Genomic DNA, 23,295 nt, shown 5'->3' on the forward strand with positions numbered 1-23,295 from the left:
GTCCATTTGATGCAGCATTATATGCTAGCTAATCAGCCCTTCCTTTATGTGAACATATCCATTAGCCTTTATCTAGTCGTATTAAAATTGTTTCCCTATCCGTCTCACACATTAGACTGTTAGTATAGCATAGGGTAGGGCCTATGCTGTATTCATCTTTGTATCTTCAGTGTCTACAACAGTGCCTTATATTTACTTAGGTGCTGAATAAATTTTAAATTGACAGATGGACTGAAGGGCAGATGTATGAATGAATAACTAGCTGGGTAAATGAAGGTGAAAGCAGATTTGTGACCTGTTAGATCAGGGCCCTGGATAGCATAGTAATGTAACACCAAGATAACTATCCAGTTTGTTCTTTATATGTCGTTTGGAGAATAACTTAAAGAATGAGTGAACAGAGGAAAGAATACATAAATATATTCTCCCCCAGCTCCGCAGGGGTGATATCTTACTTATTGGAGTCAGTGCTTCTCCTCAGACACTCTCATAACTCACTCTTCATACAGCAGCCCGAATGAGTTTTAGGAAACACCAATCTAATCATGCCCCCTTCCTGGGAAAACATCACCATTAGGATCAAATCACGGTTCCTTAATGTGGCCAAAAAAGCCCTGTCTGATCTAACTACAGACTAACTGAGGCCTTGTGTTGTTGCAGGATTTCCCTTGATGAACTATACTCCCTTCCACCTACCACAGAGGTCTGCCCATTCAGCCCTTGTGTGCAGAGTAGAGTCAGTTCTCTATGTCCACAGGTTCCGCATTCTTGGATTAAACCAACTGTGGATGGAAAATACTCGGAAAAAAAAATTCCAGAAAGTTCCAAAAAAGCAAAACTTGAGTTTGCTGCATGCAGGCAACTATTTACATAGCATTTCCATTGTATTAGGTATTGTAAGTAATCTCGAGGTGATTTAGAGTATATGGGAGAATGTGCATAGGTTATATGCAAATACCACACCACTTTATATAAGGGACTTGAGCATCCTTGGATTTTGGTGGGAGGTCCTGGAACCAATCCCTCATGGACACGGAGGAACAACTATACTTTCTGTGCTGCTTTATCTAGTGAACACCTTCTCACTCATCCTTCAGATCTCAGCTCACTTGTGATTCCCTCAGGGAAGTCTTCCTAGATTTCACTCCCAGTCAAACGTTATATGCATTTGGAGTTTTGGGTTTTGTTTTGTTTTGTTTTTTAATTACTGCCTCTCGCCTTCCTTGCATATAAAGTTCATGAGGGCAAAGACCATAGATGTTTTCTTTACTCTTGTATCTCAAATACCTAGACAGTGTCTAGCACATAGCTGACAATCAATAAATGCATTTTTAATGATAGTAATGATACTATAATAAGGAAGAGGACATCCTGTTTTGCAGTTGAAAAAGTACATTTCATGTCCATTATTTTATGTAATACTTACAACAGTTCTGGAAAATAGATACTATTATACCCCTCCAAACATTAATTTCCTAACTAAAAATTAGCAAGTAATAGCATCTACTATTTTTCTGAGAATTAAGTAATATTATATAAGTAAAGTAACCAATATAGTACCTAGCCCATAGAAAGGATCATTAAAAGCCAAGTTCCTAGGACACACCAAGCGTTCTGTTTTAGATCATGCATTCTGAGACGTGCTTCCCTCTACCTGGACCACATTTCCAACAGCACCATCAACTAGTTAATGTCCATTTGTCCTTCCCATCTCATTGTAAAATTACGGACTCAGGGAAGCCTTCCTTGATCCTCTAGCTTCAGTTAAGTTTCATTCAATATTTTTATCTTCTTTACTAGGATTCTCAAGGACCAATTATCTAACAATCCTCCATACCAGTTTCCTCATCTATAAAATGGAAGTAAGAATAACAGCTACCATTTATTGAATACTGTACGATAAGTTGTATATAAGGGTTGATAGATTGAAAAGTATTGGGAATGGCCCTTAGGGTCCCGGATGGTACAGTATAACTGGTTAGATGGTGGTACCCTTTACCATGAAAAGCATATGTGGAAGTCAGGAATAGGGCGTGATTGCTGTTCATGAGTTTTGGCTATTTGTCATAACCAGAGAACAGGAGTTAGCTACAGTTTGTTAATCAATGCACCTCTAAGTACGTGGTCCATAAAGGATCTGAACCAACTTCTAACAGTTAGAAGACTCTAAAGAACAGTGAACATAAGTAGCCTATCAATTGATCTCGGCACATATTTGCTAAGTTTCTCCTGTGAACCGAGCAATGCAGCAGGTACTTGGATACTGGAGTCAGAGGTCAGAAATGACATCACTGTATTCATCAACTTAGAGTCTGGTGGCATGTCATAAACTCTCAGAAGGGATGACTGCAGTCACTGTTTTACAGAGGAGGAAACTAAAGCTCAGCGCTGTAGAGCAATACATTCAAAAGAATCCCTGAGGTTTTGTAATATCCAGAAGGGCCTTCTGAATCAAAGATGGATTTGTATTTTATACAGTTTTAGTTATAGCATACTGACCTTTAGGTCATTGAAAATGGGTCATGTGTGGTGACGCATTGGATACTACTTCAGTTATTCATAATGCCAGTTTGAATAAACCTGGCTTTGCTGTAGAAATCATAGTTCCTTTTATAGATACTCAATTTGCAGAAATTTAACATTCTGGGAGACTGCCTATAAATCCATTTGTTTTTTAAAACCAACATGGTTTTACTCAAATGATGGGCTTTACTTCAGTTGTGACGGGGAGAAATGGTGCGTATGTGCTTTGAAACAGAATTTAGGATTTATCTCTGAGGTTATATATATAAATTGAAAATTTGCAAGTAGAAGACTTTTATGTTACATATTTATTTTATATATAAAAACACACTGGGTGTGTGTGTGTGTATGTATATACATATATATTTATAGAGAGAGCGTGCACACGCACACAGACACACACACACCTTAAAGCATCTTTTATACACATTCAGATTAGTTCTCTTCTTTACCAGGGATTATGGGAATCTTATAGCTGTAACGAGTTGTTTGGGGCTCTCATCTCAGTGGGATGTAAGTCTGAGTGCAACCTATTTTTTTTTAAATAAATTTATTTATTTATTTTTGGCTGCGTTGGGTCTTCGTTGCTGCGTGTGGGCTTTCTCTAGTTGCGGTGAGCGGGGGCTACTCTTCGTTGCGGTGCACGGGCTTCTCACTACGGTGGCTTCTCTTCGTTGCGAAGCACGGGCCCTAGGCTCGTGGGCTTCAGTAGTTGCAGCACATGGGCTCAGTAGTTGTGGCTCGCACCCTCTAGAGCTCAGGCTCAGTAGTTGTGGCGCACGGGCTTAGTTGCTCCGCGGCATGTGGGATCTTCCCGGACCAGGGCTCAAACCCGTGTCCCCTGCATCGGCAGGCGGATTCTTAACCACTGCGCCACCAGGGAAGCCCTGCAATCTATTTTTATCAAACCAAGGCTTTCACTTATTTCCCTCTCTCATCCTTTAATTAAATCTTAGGTTGGTTCCCCAGTTTGTTTTCCCCAGTCATTTCCAGTTCTTGAAAGTCTAGCCTAATTTAAAAATTCAGCTTCAGTCTCTGCTTCATCTCATTTCTTCCCTTATCCCCATGGTGAAGGAGGTGCACGAGCTGGCTCTAAGAGGTCTCTTCCTCTGCCCTCTGCAAGGTTCAGCTCTTCTGGAGGGCAGGGAAGAGGAAGAGGGAAAATGATCCATGCCTCTCAACCCATGGGCAGTGGTTATGGCCCCCTCCCTGGTGGTTGAAGCTGTTTTTCTGGCTATTACTGACCAGTTCTTGTTGTATTTTCTATGAGAGGTGATGGGGCCATTTGGAGGGTCATATGTGTGAATTCTTTAGAAGCCCATTGCACTATCCCCTGCCTGGCTGGGGCCCAAGCCCTTCCACTGAGACTCTGGATCTCATCATTGGTGGTACTGGCCTCAGCTTCTTGTTGGGAAGGAAGTTACTGCCCCGTCTCGCCTTGCCATTCCTCTCCAGTTCTCTGCCTAGATAGACAAAGGAGGATGAGCATTGCCCTGTGTTTGAGCAATAGAATGCAAGTCTCCTTTGTGCCAGCACCACCTTTTAGCACCCTCCCCTGCCTCCCACAGTGTACTTTCATCCCAACCACTGCAGTTCCTTCCCACTGGTTCTCTTCTGTGACTCGGTCACTCTTTCATCTCAGTCTAATCTAGTCTTTGGAAGTAGACAAAGTGGCTCTGCAAATACAAGTTCGAAATATTTCGAACTTGCACCTGTGGCACCTATGGCAGGAATTTCTTTGGCAAATCTCTAATTTGCCTCTGTATGGTGGACTGGAAGCATCCTTAAGGTACTACATGCCCCCTTTTCCACCACTTTGGATCTTGGTCACTATTTCTGGAGTGCCAGTAAAATCCTGCTACAGAATTAGTACCTTTACCTTATAGACAGGGAAATTAAGGCTTGGAGAATTTAAATGACTTTTCCATGGAAATCCCATTTTCTCCAACCATGCCATTCACATTCTAAAGGCCATGTCCTTAGGCAGCACATGGTAACATGTGCTCTGTGCCATTTTCTGGCTTTTATTGGAATAGCATATTATGTCCTAAACTTCTACCCAAGCAAAAACCCAGACACATGGACTTAAAGAGGAACAGAGCTAGGAGACTTGACTGGCATAGCCCAGGGAAATACCTTTTCAGAGATACTCTGAGACCAAACAGGAAATCTGTGTGGCAAAATTCCCAAGGAATCCTCAGGTCAGGGCCTTGGGGTAGAGACCATCTGCCATTAAATACAATTGTTGTGACATAAAAGTAAGTCACTGTAAAACATAGATAGACCGGCTTTTAAAATAGTATCTTATGCTACTGACAAGGGCTTAATTTCCAAAATATACATACAGCTCATACAACTCAACAACAACAAAAAAAGCGACCCAATCAAAAAAACGGGCAGAAGGCCTAAATAGACATTTCTCCTTTCTCCAAAGAAGACATACAGATGGCCAATAGGCACATGAAAAGATGCTCATCATCGCTAATTATTAGAGAAATGAAAATCAAAACTACAATGAGGTGTCACCTCACACCAGTAAGAATGGCCATCATTAAAATGTCTACAAATAACAAATGCTGGAAAGGGTGTGGAGAAAAAGGACTCCTCTTACACTATTAGTGGGAATTTAAATTGGTACAACCACTAGGGAAAACAGTATGAAAGTTCCTCAAAAAAATAAAAATAGAGTTGCTGTATGATCCAGCAAATTCAAAAATATAAATGCATCCCTATGTTCATAGCAGTACTATTTACAATAGCCAAGACATGGAAGCAACCTAAATGTCCATTGTCAAATGAATGGATAAAGAAGATGTGGTGTGTGTGTGTATATATATATATATATATATATATATATATATACACACACACACACACAATGGAATATTACTCAGCCATCAAAGAAGAATGAAATAATGCCATTTGCAGCAACATGGATGGACCTAGAGATTATCATACTGAGCAAAGTAAGTCAGAAAGAGAAAGACAAATACCATATGGTATCACTTATACTTGGAATCTAAACATATCTATGAAACAAAAACGGACTCACAGATATAGAGAACAGACTTGTGTTTGCCAAGGGGGAGGGGTTTAAGGGAGGAAATGAATGTGAGTTTGGGATTATCAGAGGCAAACTATTATATACAGGATGGATAAACAACAAGGTCCTACTGTATAGCACAGTGAACAGTATTTAATATCTGTGACAAACCATATGGAAAAGAATATGAAAAAGAATATATATATATGTGTGTGTATATATATATATATCTGAGTCACTTTGCTGTACAGAAGAAATTAGCACATTGTAAATCAACTATACTTCAATAAAATTTTTTAAAATACAATAAAATGAAAATAATATTTTAATTGAGCTTCTCAAGGCATTGGCTTAGAAGGTCCCAGAGAAGAAGGCAATAATGATAACAGCTAATATTTCAGGCCACTTATATGAGACAAGAACTGTTAATTGCTTTACATGCCTTACGTTGCAGTAACCCTTGAAATAGATACTTCTGTTCTCTCATTTTAAATTAAAGAAATTAAGCTTAGAGATTTTCTTTATATAACATGCACAAGATCATGCAGTTCCAAGAGGTGGTAAAAAATAAAAGATGGTTTTTTCTTTTAAAAAAAGAGTTTGTGCTTTTATTCTGTTTCAGCTATTGACAGAAGTGATGATTAAAGAATTTCTCCGTCTGTTTTACAGAGTAACCGAAAACACGGATAAGACCGCAGAAAAGCAGATACTTCTAAACCTTCAAAGATGGCAGAAATGTTTACAGCAGTGAAAGGGAGATCAAAAGCTTAGAACTATAATGTAGCCAGGACTACAACTGTGTATTTTAAAGCCATTATTCAAGGTTTCTTACTTGACAGTTCCTACATGACCCTGTTGAAAATCTACAATATATGCTGCATTTAATGAAACATGTATAGGTCAAACCAGAAGGAAAGAACTATAAACATAGATTGCGAGAAGAAAACAATTCAGCAATGGAAACAGTTTCAGCAGATCAAGCAAAGATGTGTCTTGGGCATGGAACCAAAGTTACAAAGAAACATTCTACCCCTGCTGTGCAGGGGATGTCATTTTAATGTAACACTACACCCCATGGAATCACTAGTCCTGAAATAAACATCATTTTAAAAAATCAAACAAAAAAATAAGGGTGGGTGGGGATTTAAGCACGAGGAATACCCATGAGGAGCTATTTACAATAAAATATTTCATTTGAAAAGTCTGGTTTCTTACTACAGGGATTTGCTTTTCTGTCTTTATTATTGTTTAAAACTCAGGAACTGAGACATCTGCAATTTGAGTGAGAAGAAAAGCAGTGTCTGGTTTGTTTTTCTGCAAACGGTGGAGCTTGTGGAATGCATTCCACACATGACAGATGAGAAGTGGATCACAGTGACCCCGACTAAACTGGCAACCAAAGTGAAAGACCCAGGCGAATGCAACATACGAAATAACAGCAGATGTTGATGCTTCCTTGGCCTTCTGTCACATCTGTGGTCCTCCACGAGCAACAAACTGATCTCATTCATATTGAAAATTAAGAAGATGATGCTCTAAATCACAAGCTCCCTGACTTAGTTCTGTTTAGAATGTCAGCGACTATAGGGCCAGAGGCACCTCTGAATACTTCCATTTCCAAAATACTGGTCTTCAAATGGCTGCTTAAAATTGCCTGCAAATAACATGTTATGTGATTTGATACAAATAGAGGCGATAAGTAAACTTCTACCAACAGTTGAATTTACCACAGAGATGTGACTATTAAATGAAATTATGATTATTTTTAGAAGTATCCTGATATGCTTAGAGCATTCTGACCTCTTGTCATTTAGACTGATAACGTTTTTCTTTTTCCCCAGAGATCTGACAGCAACAAGGTAGCTCTACTTTTTTATATAAAAGTAACATTGTGTTACTGATAAGGTCATTTTCTACCAGAGACGATTAGAAGACTGGTACTTTCCTAGGTTATGTAATACTGAGTCTTGGATTCAGCTCTGAGAGCAAATAAATGTTCCTGAAAAACTAATTTTAGCCTCATTTACTGTAGATAAAAAAACAGCCTCAATTTTTCAAATTGTCGGCGTTTTATTTACAGGGCTAGCATTCCCATGCATTAAGAATGTGTGTAGGGAACCAGAAACTCTTTCTGTGAAATGCTACACAAATTCTTCCATACATGGGTTCAATATCTTATTCTTCAGTTTTAGCACTGGCATTTTCAAAGCCAGAACAATAACTGAAGAATGTACAAGAAAAGCTACAATGCGGGAATCCCACTTTTTGTTCTTATATTTACTGCTGACCCAGGTATCTTTGGCCCAGTCACTTAACCTCTCTGTGCCTCAGCTTCCTCGTCTGCAAAATGAGGTTAAAATGCTTTTTCATAAAGGTTTTTTGTTTGTTTGTTTTTTCTTTTTTGAGGTTTTTTTGCAATTCTGGAACAAGAGGTGCTTAAAGTAGCACAAAGTGCTTTGTAATTATAATGACTGCTATATTTGACTTTCTTGTGTTGTTGAGAAAGAGTCCCCTGTGTAGTAAAATAGTGCTTCAGTTTGGTTCAATCTAAGCACGGTAGCACTGAAGCTTTCCCATCAATTACTAGCAATAAAGATTGAGTGATCCAGAACCAGGATCCCTAATCACCTATAGTAAATAGATCATTCTCATGCTATTGAACAAGTTAGAAGAATGTGTGATTTCAATGATAAGCATTTTCTAGCTCTCCTTACTGTATATGCATGCCATAATACAAAACTCCACTTTTATCATAGGAGAGCCAGCCAGGAAATTAAGGTTTGAAGTGAACTGAGAATATCACATAATTAGTCTAATTATCCCTTTCATTTGGAGGGGGAGGTCTTGTGAGATGTCATACTGGGAATATACAATATAACTATCCTTCTGCTGGATTCTTTGTTCAACTGGGTACGTTCAATATTAAGTATGAATAGTACATGCATTGTGCAGGCAATATGAAAAAGGGTGCTACTACAGTTTGTGACCCAACACTTTCAAATCTCAGTCAGAACATATGGAAGAGGATAAATTACTCTCCCATATCTTAGACGACTTTTCCATTGGCCATTCCAGCGTGCATCTGAGCAAATTCATACCCCATCTGCTCCACCAAACCTACTTTCTTCCTCTTCATCTTGCTTTCCCCACCAAGAAACTTGTAGGCTAAATTTTATATCCAAGCACTGACTGGGGTTTGAACAATCAGAAATATTTATTAAAATAATGTAGTTTAATCATGTACCTTATCTGCTATAAATCTGATTGTATCACATACACACAAAATCATACAAGAGCGATGCCCATGAGAATGGCCATCTAAGCAGCTTTAGATGTGTTTACGGAAAAGGCAAAAAAAAAAAAAACAAGGAGGGGGATTTAGCTTAAGATCCAAGAGAATAGCAAATTTCTCTAAGATTTTAAGGTAAAAGGTGGTATTTTTACCGTACCTTACTCATGATCCTCAAAATTAACATATCTTGGGGTAGGGCTAACTATTTTGATAGGCACATTCTCTGTTATCCATTTCCACAATTATAGAAAGCATCAGCAAAATTGTACATGTGTGTTCCAGTCACTCATGGGTCCACAGAAATGGATCATATCTAAATGAATGCTTCCCTTGCATACTATGTTCAGCAAGCGTAAAAAGTGTCTCAATAATGGAGAGGTTTATTGTGACTCCACTTCTTACAGAGATCAAATGATCCCCACTTGGGTCTTTAATATCTGCTTTAATTTCTACATCTTAACTATCCGGACATATTTGGCCAGTGGGTTAGCAGCAATCAGAACAGCATTCTTCAGAGTTCATTTTACTTAATTTTTCTTAACAAAGTCTTCATCTCTTGGAAAATAAACTTAACTGAAGATATTAAAAAGATAGTTTGAGATAAAACGGAAGTCCCAATTTAGCACGGCTATTGAGGACAGGAAAAGTTTCATGAGAAAGGAAAAAGAAATAGAAGACTGTATTTGACTATAAAACTAGAAAGCATCTATTACTAAATTGTCTAACTTTTTTTAATGACCACCCAAGTTTTGTTTTAGGTAACACTAGAATTTGCTAAAAATAACTATCAAATCCCTTTTAACTTACATCATATAAATGAAATTTTTGCCAATAGCAAGGTTTTTAGGGGTGGAAGAATAAATTTTGCTTTGATTTTTTTTTTCCATTTGTTAAAAAAACTGCTCACGTAGGTGGCATGGTTCTTCTAAAGGACAGAGATGATGTAGAAGGCTCATGGGTCATCACTGGAGTAGAATGAGGACATACGCTTTCCACTAGTAATAGAAGAAATAAAGTTTTGCCAAACAAATTTTTGCTACAGTATTTGAACTTACTGTTGTGGTTTTCCATATAAAATAAATCTCTGGCAAATTTGTTCCTTTTTGCCTATTTATTGTCAACTTTTTCTGTAAACCCATTGTATAATTCATGTGTTCAATGTCTTTGATGTAATTCATAAGTTCATTGTTTTAAAATGAAGCATGTCTTTTTAACCTGCCTAGGTTTTCATGGAAACTGTAAAAATAGTATTCATCTGTTTTGTGTTGATGCTAAGTAACTGGATCATATGTGTTATATTACATCAAAATAGATGGGCAGCATAGACATTTTATTTTTTAAATATTTAATTGCATTTTTGATCTGTCAAAGAATGGTACAGTATATATATGTATACATATACATATATACATGAATGTGTATGTATATATTTATCTGCTATATTGAAAAAGTTCGATATTACTTGAGAGATAGTCATCAAAGCAAATCTTAGATGACTGTTTATGTCATGAGTTAATGCTTCCAGGGTGGACCCAAGCCTCTCCTTAAGTAGACTTCTACTTTCTAAAGGGAAAAGAGTAGGTCAAAAGGTCTTGAGGGCCAAAGGCTTCCATTCTGTTCAACTGCCTTGTCATTTCTATATAATATATTGTCCTGAGCCTGAACCTCAGGTATTGTGGCAGGAGGATTCAGACATAACAGAAGTTGGAGTTGATCCTCTGTGATCCCATTTCAGTACCAGGCAGAGCAGATTCACGTTCCTTTGCTGCCTTTAGTTTGGCAGTTTAGTTCTTTCTAAATAAATCTTCTATCGTTAAGAGTACAAGACCAATGTTTAATCATAATCACTAAAGATATACTTCAAGGGGCAATGTGGCAAAAATAAAAGGACTATAATTTGCTATATTCAACCTAGTATATGAAACTCAGAGGTACAGGTGGTTGATTGGGTGAAGTTCCCTGTTTTTATCTTTGTGTTTGTGCATTGAGGTCTTTGAACCCATGCTTATATTTCCATCCTTGTGATATCAAAGTTCTGTAGGGTGGGAGTGCTGTAGATAAACAACTTGGAGTCCAACTTTGCCTACAGTCAAGCCTCTACAAACTTCCTATACTGTGGATGATGCAGTTTCCCAAAAGCAGCTCCCCAGCATCCCTTGATAACAGCAGTCACTTATATTTGATGGATAAGTCACAAAATGTGCCTATTTCCCCCCATTAACCACAATAACTTCCCACAATGAGGCAGATCAAAATCCAAACACTTTTCTAAATATGTGATGTAGATATATACACATATACATTCTGTATATAGTATGATGGTTGTGAGTGCTTACTAAATGTGTACTTCTGTCCTAGGACTGAGGAACTGGGAAGGGGTTTTCTGATGCTGCTGGGTAACTCATGTTTTTGTTTAGCATCTGGTATCTGTGCTCTACCCCTGCTTGCCTGTCTCTTCTCTCTTTCCTCTACCTTCTGTCCATTACTACTATTCCCTGGTTTTGACTGAGGCAAGGAACTACTCATTGGTTTTCCAATTACCCAAGCCCATAAACTAGCCTTCTGGTGACGCTAGTGGTTTTTCTGGAAAGAGCAACAGAGTCCAGCACAATCTACAGTATTAATATTAGCCCAAAGTCACATATTTTTATCATCTAAAAATCTCATTCCGTAAAGGGTTTATGCCTGCTTGAACCTCCACGATACAGTTCTGCGGGGACTCAAGTACAAAGCCCGTGCATGGGAATACGTAATTCCCCAGATGTCTACTGTTTTAATGCAGCCAGGGGGTCAATTTCTCAGAGTTCTCATTCAATCAACTGCTTCAGTTGGGGTTCTTTCTCTCCATCTCATTAGCATGACTCCATATATTGCTTCAGTGCTTGTTTATCAATGGAAGAAAAATATAAATTCACTGAGTTTCACCAGAATGATCCTCTGAAGTACACCAAACATGTACATGTACTGTATGTTATTACCGTAGAGATTGGAATCAACTTACTGTATGTAAAGTTTTATGAATGGTTATTTTATAATTTATGTATTTAATACAGGAATCAATGAGCTCTGGTGTTTTAGTTTATATAAAAATAAAACAAACTGCATTTTTAAAAACTTTATCTTGCATTGTCCATAGGTTTTTGTTTTGTTTTAACTCTTAATCTACTTTAGAAAAGCAGGGTGAGGGAAATCAGGGTTATCCGTATAATGTTGGGGAACAAACTCTACATCAAAGATGGTAAATAGGTTTCTTCTCATCTACCCACTCTGAATTTTTTATTGTACCTGCCAGGGGCACTATGGTGAGGAGTCCAAGGCACAATTTTCACTCATGAGGAGGGAACTATGGTCATTAGCACGCCTGCTCTGAATATAGTTTGGGGAAGAATCTTGCCAGCTATTTGCCATTCTTATTCTAGCTATTCCTTTATCCACCTACCTTTTTTCTCTACCTTGTAGACCCACTAGATGTAACAAGTTAACAAGCGTCTGTTACATGACCATCAATATGTGTCCATCCCAATGGCCTGGTATGAATGGGTCGACCCTCAAAGAGCTTACAGTTTATGTGGGAAACGACCCATGTATACGTGAAACAAATAAAGAACCAATATGGCACAATGTGAGGCATAATTTTATAGGTCACTATTGAGAACAATTAAAAATAATATTAGTCTTTGGGGGTGGGCTTGAAAAATCCATGCTAAGAATGGTTCTTAAGTTGCAACCTCTTACCTTTAGCAAAAAGTGTCACTCATCAAGTTAAAGTTCTGTTACCCGTTTATAGGAACCATCTCCTGTGTCACGTCAGATCCCTAAAACAGAGAATAAGACATAACCCCAGCCCTCAAGACATCATGACTACGTTATCTGATGAAGACTTACAATTGCCTGAGTCTCTATGAGAAAGGTACCAAGCATATCAGCATGCCATGAAATAGGCAGTTATTGTTATGGATTCTGTCTAATGTTATAAATGAAAAGTTTTGATGAACTCCAGTTCTGGTATATAACTCAAATATGCTAATCATGTCAACAGCTCAACTGACTTCTTCTAGCTCCAAAACAAAGTACCCTGGTGTCTTTTGGAGATATTAATGGGGGCATACTTCCTACCATAGCAAGTAATACATATGTACCAATATTAATGGAACACACTTCCTACCATAGTGCCAGTGGGACAGGTAAACATCCACTAGGTTCATACAAAGCCCACACAAAGGGACTCCTCCTATGGGCTCATGATACAGCTCTGCCTCTGACCTACAGGTGAGCAGCTTTCATAGGGGTGCAGATGTGTAGTCAAGTGCTTACCTACCCCATGGGTAAAGTATGTGTCCAGTGGCTGATAAAGAATGCTTACTTTATTTAAGCTACTTTGTATTTACATACGAAATGTCAAAGTGAATGATGAAGGCTTTTTTTGCTCACTGAAAATGCTCCAAATAAAAATGTGTTTAACAAATACATTTTTGCATGCAGCTGCACTTATAAATGTGAAAACATTGGTTTTGATCAATAGGCTCTATAACAAAGAGGCATTGGGAATCTGTGCCTGTATTCCTGTAAAAATATTGAGAACAAGGGCCACTACATCTATATCACCTTCATGAAGCTCCATATGACACTCTTTTTTAGAATTTAGAAGAAGGAGAAAACAAAACAACAGCCACTTCAAGAACTAGATTCTTCTTCCTTTATAATAAGAAATAAATAATTTATTATGTAAATTATTTTGCCCTGACTGCCTAGAAATGCATGAACAAATCTAAAATTTAATTATGGAATCTTGTCAATTATTTCTATTTTCTTTTTACTTTATTGATTTCACTCTTTTGCCTTTAATTTACTTTAGTTTCGCCTTTAATTTACATCACCTCAGATGTATTTTTGTACAGCCACAGGGTATAAATTCAATATTTTTTAAGTGCACATTAAATATTCTTAGAGCTACTATAGGAAAGTATCAATATGTAGAAAAATATTCAAAATATGGAAGTAAAGCAAAATGATGAATATTTGTCTTTCTCATTTCATTTCAGAGTGGTTTCTAATATGTCAATTGAAAAGTCTTTTGACTCTGGGGAAATGCAGCAATTGATGAGAACCCCGTTGTTTTACAGCCCTGTAAAGCTAGAAGCTAACTTGCAGAAAGTTGATAAGGTGGGACTTTTTTCTTTTTTCTGCAGGATAAAAAAAAGAAAAACTCAAAGATGAGGCGTTTGTCCTATATGCAAATTAACCACTTTGGTTTCTAGCATACTGCCTTCTTTCACCGTACTTTGCCTCATTCTTCAAATCTTTCTTGAATCAGGTCAGTTATTCTACTGGTTTCTTTATTTAATGGAGTACATAAAACTTGGACACATGCTCATTAATTTTTATGAGAATGACATTTTTAACAATTTGAAAAGAGTGCTTTTTCAAGAGGCATTCTAAGGGATATAAGACAAGATATGTTCCTTGCTCTCAATGAACTTCTGGTAAGACAAGGCACTTAAGTCCCCAAAACAATGAAATAGAAATCAATACAGGAGCGTTAAAAGCCACCATCTGCTAAGTATCCTGAGTTAATCTTTGAATCCAGACCTGTTCCCTCTCCTAGTTGCCCCAAGTCGGTGAGAGCTGTTAGACAGAATTAGGATAGATTCATGGGCTCAGTTCTCTCCTGCTTTTCCCTCACCCTCCACATCCAGTCCTTCACAAGTTCTACTGATTTTACTTCTCCCACCTGTCTTCTATTCTCCATCACTTCTATTAAGAGCTTCTCGCCTGAACCCTTGCAGCAGCTTAGTTAAATTAACTGCTTCCACTTGTGTCCTCTTTATTTTTACCCTACGTGTTGTTTCCAGCTTGATTTAATGTGCAAATCATAGCAGCTTGTTCTCATCTTTAAAATTACTCCTTGCTTTCCCATGCCTACCTGGGGTTGACTCTCAAACGCTTATGGAACTAAACATGGGATTTGGGGCTGGGGTAAGACACTGCAGCCAACACAAGCCTGTTATTTTGTCTAACCTAGCTATAGGAAATAAGGCTCAGACTCTCAGCGTGGCCATTTATGTCCTGGATACCTCTTCTAAAACTTGAATATTCAGCTTAGCCATCGTCTTCCTCAAGAGTTGGACACAATATCCTTTGTTCTCCCAAAGCATTCTGTGTGTACTCATCTTGTCATTTACCAGGTAATTAAAATTATTTGTTCTGTTCATCCCCACTTGTACCCCCAATTAAATCTGAGTTATTTGAGAGCAGAGAATATGTGTTTTTCAGTTTTCAATCTTCAGCAACTAATACATTTCCTAATACGTAGCACAGTCTCTGTGGAGGGAGTCCTTTTTCCATGTTTTTATTGAAGTAGACTTGATTTACAATGTTTCAGGTGTTCAACAGAGCTATTCAATATTTTTATAGATCATACTCCATTTAAAGTTATTAGAAAATATTGGCTATATTCCCTGTGCTGTACTTACATCCTTGTATCTTATTTATTTTATACCTAGTAATTTGTACCTCTAATCCCTTTCCCCTTTCTTGCCCCTCACCCATCCCTCTCCCCTCTTCTCACCACTAGCTCGTTCTCCATATCTGTGAGGCTGCTTCTGTTTTGTTATATTCATTTGTTTATTTTTTAGAGAAGTATCACTTCTCATTTGGATGATAAAAGAAGGCTCCATGAATGTGGAAATAGGTAAACTGGGTCATTGTTTGGAAATTTATTTTATTGTTGTTTCTGGGGTTTTGTTGGTTGGTTTTGTTATTATATAAGGGTTTTGCTATTTCTTCCTGTTGTTACCTTATTTTATATTTTGAACAATAATTTTGGTCCATAGACCAAAAGCTCTTCAGAAAACAGGCAAAAAGACTAACACGTTCCCCACTCACTTCCCTTATCCTTCCGGTTGAAGTTCTCTATTCCCCTGTATTCTACCCTCTGACCACAGGAGGGGAGCATTTGTCTAGAAGTCCAGGAAAAAGTGTCAGCTCAAAGAAAATCCGAAGTTGATTTTATGGGGCATTTTGTGTCTCTTGATTTTGTGTTTCTTTTCCGCACGTCCATATGAAAGCAATAATCTAAATATAAACACTGTCTTGTCCACTTTTCTGGCATGGTTTTTCACCATCTTGGTTTTTTCAGTCTCTCCTTACTTCAGGGAAGCTGGGTTGTTGTCTTTACCCAGGCTGCAAATTCATTTGCAAACACAAAGGCTCAGGGAAACTTAGAGACCAATTACAGCCTCAAAATATTCCAGACTCACTAAGATGCCAGACAAAAAGGGTCAAGGCAGTCCATCAGATTCACTCCCTAATTCTCCCCCTCCAAAGCAAGTCCTTCCCAGAGAACAGACAAGGGAAGGTATGTTATTGTGTCTAGAGTTTCTCTGTGTGAATGTACTTGAATTCTTTTAAATGGCAGTGTTATGTTTTAAATATCTTTGCCAAAACATATTATGTTTCCTAAAGGAATTTTTAAAGAAAAAATAGTGATTCATCCTTAAAAAATATTTACCTCCCAAGAAGCACAAGAATGAAAAAAAGCAATAATTTCTGATTGTTTGTACAAAACATTGACTAGATAAGCTTTTATTCTATTAGTCTACCATTCTTAACCGTAAATGACATTTTATATATCACTCTGTAACTGACAAAGGATCCCTGCTTCTTAGTGCTGGCATCTCCCCAGTTATATAGGGGCTGCTGTGGGAAAGATCACACAAGCCAGGTACTTCCATTTTATTTTAATTACTGATGGACATAAAGCAGAATCCCAATTATGTTGGTCTTTTCTCTTTCTGGCCTATTTTTCTTTCTACTCTGTTATGAGAGGGAATATGTGTTTGGAAGACAGACTGGGTCCCATCCCTAGCTTTGCCATAGGTGTGTGTCACTGAGTTACTGAAACATTTGAAGCCTTCCTTTCCTTTTTTGTAAAATGGGATAACTAAGATAATTTCCCTTGTTAGGCTGTTGTGAGAGTTAAATGAGATATGTAGCAGGGTTAGTACCAAAAGTTTTAATGTGTGTCTGAGATATAAGGACTCGATCAACAGTAGGCTTCATAAGTCACATTTTAATTATTTGTAAAGTCTTCAGTTCACTTATAAGTATAAAAGGATATAGTATAGAAGATCAATATAAAACCATAAACTATGAAAGAATAGTATATGCATCCTAGCCCAGACATTCCTGCCTTCACAATCCTTCCTGACTCCTGGCACTCTCTAACAAAGCCAAGCAATGTGTATTCTGCCAGAGCATTGCAATATTACGTGAATACGCAGGCATTTATGTAGAGGACTAAGCAAAAATCTTACTCCTCAGGCTAGGGTTAATAGGCAGCAGAGGAGGAGCAAACAAGGGGCGGTGCAAACAAATCCTGGGCAAAATGCCAACATCAGGCATTACCGGGAAGCCTATGCAATAACCCTTGCAGTACCCCCTTGGCACCACAGGGGTCGCTATAAGGAACCGCTGTGGTCTGGGGTACCTCTGACTCAGACTACTGACAGTGAAGTTTTCATTTGAGCATTAACTATTTAATTTTTCATTTGTGTACATCACAACGAGAGTCATTTTTTTAAGACCCAGAAGAGACAAACATTTACTCATTCGTTGATTCCTTAGTTTATTTCTTCAGTTTTCAACAAATTTTTATTGAACAGCTACCATGTCTCACTCATGCCTGTGTATGAAGGAGAATTACTGGTGTGTAAGTGACTTGACTTTTGGCAGAACTAATGAAGAGCAGAGCCAAAATGTGGGTCAGATGATCCGACTCCAAGTTTAGTCAACTTTCCACTTAATTCATGTAATTAATGCATTGTATGATACATTATATAATCCTATATATTATGATACATAATTATATTAATATAATTATCAATATAGCTAACATATAATTAATTATATATTAAGTGAATAACAACATAACAATTGCTGAGCCCCTACCAAGTGTCAGAATTTTTTAATACATTGTTTTCATAGGCTGTATGGCTTCCAGAGTGGTCTTTTGAATCCCAGTCCTGTTCCCCATTTGCTCTATGACCTTAATCAAGTTAATGAATGTCTCCGAGGCTCAATTTTCCCATCCATAAAATGGAACTAATATAACGCACCTGGCGGGGTTATGGTAAGGATTAAATTTAAATAAAGTAAAATGAAACAGTATAAAAACAGACATAAAATGCATGGTACAGGATAGGGTTCCAGTTCTTACCATTTGTGTTTTAAACAACTTTGCATTTACTAATGAGGAAACCAACACATAAAAGTTTGGTAACTTGCCCAAGTTTATTCAGCTAGTAAGTGGCCGAGCTAGGATTTGAACTCAGCTCTCACTTGAAAGCTTGTACTCTTTCCGCTCTACTGTGTTGCCAGTGTGCTTTTTTTGTCTCCAGTTAGTGGGTCATTGAGGTGAGAGAACATTTAATACTTCCCCACAGCGCCTGGGGAAGTATACATATAATAGTCGACACAAGTCTGTTAAGTGAGCAACATACTTAGACAAGGGGAGAAGACAGAATAGCAAAGTTTTGTTTTTGTTTCTACTCTTTTTCTGTCTACAAGTAATGTACTAAGGGTACCAGGAAACACAGCACACCTGTTGACTAACGATGAAAGGATACGGCCCTTCACTATATGAAAGCTTATGAATCCACTGTGATCTGCAAAGAATCCCTTTGCCTTTTGACCCCTTTTCAACTGGAAAGCAAGGTTCTCTTCCCATTTCCCATCCTCTGCCTCAACAGAAGGGACCACTGACTTCCCGCAGCCTACAGAGAAAAAGATGGGACCGGGGGAGCCAAGGCAGGGCTGACCCTGAGTGTGGATGACTCAACACTGCCTGCTTGGGGGGAATGGAGAGGGCACTCAAGACCCCATTGCTCCTTCTACTGCCTCTCTCTCTCACACACCCAAACATTCTCTTGGAGTTAAAAACGAATACATATTCCAGAAAGTCCCTGGGCAAAATGAAAGTGAGTTACCAAGAAAGGCCGTAATGAAGGTATTAGAATCCATTAACAGAAAATTCTTTTTTTTTTTTTTTTTAGACTATCTAGCTGCCTAGTCTACAGCCCTGAGGAAAAAAGCATCATGAATGATAAGGAAACATCCTGCTGGGGAATAAGGTTTTACCGAGACCGAGTTGAGGAGACGTATATGGGGAAATTGGATCAGCCGAGACAAGCTGTCAGTGGCCAGGCAAACAGCGATGTGCTGGTCAGCGGCTCAAGCAAGAGAGGGCGAGCCTTGGTTTATACGCTTGGCAGATTTCTCTGAGGTAAATGCTTCCACCATGGCTGATTTCAAGCTACCAATGACAAAATTCCTGAATATTTAACAACTGGCCTTCAGGACTGTTATAAGCTCAAGCACATCCTGACCAGTCATTTTGAAAGGATGAGGTAACTTCCTGCCAATTGGTTACCATATGAACAATAATGTGCCTTTTTAAAGTAGGTATGTGTTTATCCCTTTAAAGTGTAGTGTGCTCTACACCCCACCCTACCACTATAATAGCAGTGCTCACTGAGGGGTAAATAGAGTTAAGATGGGGTGTCACCACAAATCAGTGCCTGTCAAAACTGGTGAAATCGGAATCAAGTCTGTAGTTTGTATTGTTCCAAAGTCAATTTCCTGGCTTTGCCATTGTACTATAGTCATAAGTTGTTGCCATAGGGAGAAGCTACATGGGACTCCTATTTTCCTAACTTTGTGTTTACAATTATTTTAAAATAAAAAGTTAGGGGGAAAACCCTCTCAAAATATAGGAAAATATAAAGGTGACAGTAAAATTTCCCCCGAAATTATACCATACAGAATTAATCATCAGCATCGTTAGGTGACCATCATCTTAGACATTTTTCTTTGTAAATATTCAGGTGGAAGGAGAGGGGTTAAGGCTACTTTTAGGGAAATGGAGTTCTATAGTAGATCCTATTTTTAAATACAAAATAATTTAACTGTATTTGAATGTAACAAAAGAACCTGATATTAAATTGTAAGAATCAGTGAATTTCAAATACGTTTGCTGTGACCATGCGTGCATGCACGCACGCACGCACACACACACACACACACACATACACACACACAATGGAGTATCAGGTTTCTTAAGTGACCAGACAAAAGTCTGTGGGACCATTTCTTTGGCCCTAAAATTAAGGCTCTGAAAATTATAAGTTGAGTTCATCTATTTCCTGTTACCAAAGATCATACCACTAAGAAAGAAAGCCTTGAGAGAGCCAGCCCACTAAGGTTTCAGAAAAGAATGCAAAAACAATGAGCATTAACATTTCAAAACATCTTACAGCCTTGAACCACAACTGTGCATTCTGAATTTGACTCCCTGCTTTGTTTCATAGCTAAAGCTTTTGACCTTACTGTCCTCTTTTATATCTCTTAAGGCCACTGATACAGTAGTACAATATTAATGAAAAATAACAAAAAAAAATTAATATTGATATTTTGTCAAAGAGTTCACTGGTGTGTACTTCAATGAAATAATAAAAGCCATCTTACAGGTACAGCAAACTTTACAGTTTTTAAAGCTCTGCACAATTTTTACCTCCTTTGAATGTCATAGCAACTCTGTGCAAGAGTCCAGGCTGGTATTTTATCCCCATTTTACAAGTGGTGACAGTGAGGCTCACAGCAGGTGAGCAACTTGCCTACGTCATAGGGAGTAGGTAGAAGGGGCCATGGGGTTTTACAGATTCCTGGGCTTTTTCCCTTTCTATCACATGTTAATAGAAGCTTAGTATCATGTTAGGACCTTTAAAACCCCCAAATAGTAAATGTAATTTAATACAGCTTGTAATACACTCAGGAAATTAAAGCATACAAGAAAATTGAAATCTTCTCTACTCCCCTAAAGAAAAATATGTCAAACCTACTAAGAGGTTAGTAGGATTTTTTAAAATCATATTAGCGGATTATCCCATCTTACAAAGCAGGATCCAAGGGAATAGAACACAGGACAGATAAGGTTTTATTGTGGATAGAGAAAATAATAAGGGATAATATTTTTAATATGCCATGGCAGTGCTACATATTTATCTGTATTACCTCGTGCTCAAACAATCCACTGATGTAGACATAATTGTTATCCCAAATTTGCAAAAGAAGAAACTGAAGTTGGAAGAGATGAAACAGGTAGGAAGCAACAAAGGATCTGGGATTGGATCCCATGTTTATCTGATGCAAAATCTTGCATTTTTAGCCAGAGTGAGGCCATACTATACTGTGGAGACTAGAGGGAGGCCAAACAATCAAAACCCAAGACTAATTAAAGGTACAGCTGAAAAAACCGAAAAAGTAAAGTTGATCTTTGGGATTGTCATGTATTCTTGGCCCCCTTCTCCCCATAGTTATCCAAAGCCACTGGGTATTTCCTCTCATCCAGATCTAACGTTACTCTCTAAAAAGTATCTGGATCTCATTTAACATAAGGGACAAGTGACTCTTCACAGTTTTAAACTCCTTGCTCCTGAAGCTTTAGATCAAGCATTAATTAATTCTTTGGAAGCTAAATTGCTTAGTTCTCAGGAATTGGAGTTTGAGGATAGAAAAAAAAAAATTCTCAAAAGTGTGACATGTAGTCAGTTGATTAGTTGATTCTGATTGAAATGTCAAGACAGGGAATTCCCTGGTGGTCCAGTGGTTAGGACTCTGTGCTTTCAGTGCCAAGGGCCCTGATTTGATCCCTGGTCAGGGAACTAAGATCCCACAAGCAGCAGGGCCAAAAAAAAAAACGAAAGAAAGAAAAAAGAATGCCAAGACAATTAAATGGAGGAGAAATAGTCTTTTTAACAAATGGTGCTGGGACAACTGGTCTCTACATGTAAAAGAATGAATTTGGATTCCTACCTCACACCATATACAAAAATTAACTCAAAATGTATCATAGTCCTAAATGTAAGAGCTAAAAGTATAAAACTCTTAAAGGCGTAAATCTTCATGCTCTTGGATAAGGCAATGTTTTCTTAGATATGACACCAAAAGCATGAGCAACAAAAGAAAAAGTAGTGAAACTGGACATGATCAAAATTAAAAACTTTTGTGCTTCAAAAAACAGTCTCAAGTAAAAAGATGACCCCCAGAGTAAGAGAAAATTCAGAAAATCTTATAGCTGTTAAGGGACATGTGTCTAAAATATATAACCACATCTTCAAACTCAGTAGTAAAAAGCAAATAGCCAATTAAAAAGTGGCCAAAGTATCAAAATTGTTCACTCAAGGAAATATACAAATGGCTAATAAAGACATGAAAAAATGCTTACCATCATTAGACTTCAGGGAAATGCAAATCACAATGATATATCACAGTAGGATGACACTAATCAAAAAGAAATATAATGATCACTTTAGGCAAGGAAGAAATTGTAACCCTTATAAACTGCTGGTGGGAATGTAAAGTGGTGCAACCATTTCGGAAAACAGATTGCAGTTGCTCGAATGGTTAAATATCCAGTTACCACATGATCTAGAGATTCTACCCCTTGGTGTATACCCAAGAGAACTGATAACATGTCCACCAAAAACTTGCGTGTAAATGTTCATAGCAGCATTATTAATAATGGCCCAAAAGTCCAACAACCCAAATATCCATCTACTGATAAATTAATAAATAAAACGTGGCATAACCATACATTGGAGCATGATTTGGCAATAATGATGTACTAATATATGCTACAACATGGATGGACCTTGAAAACGTTGTGCTAAGTGAAAGATGCCGGTCACAAAGGACCACATATTATATGATTCCATTTATATAAAAAGTCCAGAATAGGCAAATCTATTGAGATGGTAAATAGATTAGTAGTGTCCTAGCGCTGGGGGGAGGTGGAAGGTTTGAAGGTAATGGCTAAGGGATAAGGAGTCTCTTTGGGGGGTGAAAAAAATATTCTAAAATTGTTGTGGGGATGGATACAGTACTCTGTGAATAAATTAACAGCCATTGAATTGTACCCTTTAAAAGTGTGAATTATATGGTATGTGAATTATATTCCAATAAGGCTGTTTAAATATAGCAATGCAACTGATGGGATTACAAATCAAGACTATGATAAGATGTCACTGCAAACCTATTAAAACAGATACAATAAAAAATAGTGACAATACCAAATCCTGGCAAGGTTGTGGAGAAACTGGATCTCTCAGCTATTGCTGGTAGGAATGTAGAGTAGTACAGTCACTTGGAAAATAATTTGCCACTTTCTTAAAAGAAATCTATACATTCACGTACCATACAACCTAGCAACCACATTCCTGGGCGTTTACTCCAGAGCAATGAAAACTTATATCCAAATGAATTCCGTACATTATTGTTCATAGCAGTTTTGTTTGTAATTTCAAAAAACTGAAATAACAAAATGTCCATTCAAAAGGACAATTTGCTTAAAAAATTTACGGTACAACCATACCATAGAATA

The 23,295-nt window shown here is 37.7% G+C and overlaps 1 protein-coding gene across 2 annotated transcripts in view; it reads left to right on the plus strand.

The window, feature by feature from the left end:
• Positions 1-6,586, plus strand: part of JAKMIP2 (janus kinase and microtubule interacting protein 2) — a gene marked incomplete at both ends in the record, with an annotated part of 64,400 nt that extends 57,814 nt beyond the window's left edge. Inside the window, one exon of one of the 2 annotated variants that reach the window (XM_082836028.1) lies at positions 6,265-6,586. In XM_082836028.1, coding sequence (XP_082692154.1) covers positions 6,265-6,337 — 73 coding nt within the window. Of the gene's footprint in view, positions 1-6,235 lie in introns of both variants that reach the window. The other variant, XM_082836030.1, reaches the window with a different exon arrangement.
• Positions 6,587-23,295: the final 16,709 nt, after the last annotated feature.

This window comes from Leucopleurus acutus (assembly GCF_964270905.1).
Source record: "Leucopleurus acutus genome assembly, chromosome: 3".
Taxonomy (NCBI): domain Eukaryota; kingdom Metazoa; phylum Chordata; class Mammalia; order Artiodactyla; family Delphinidae; genus Leucopleurus; species Leucopleurus acutus.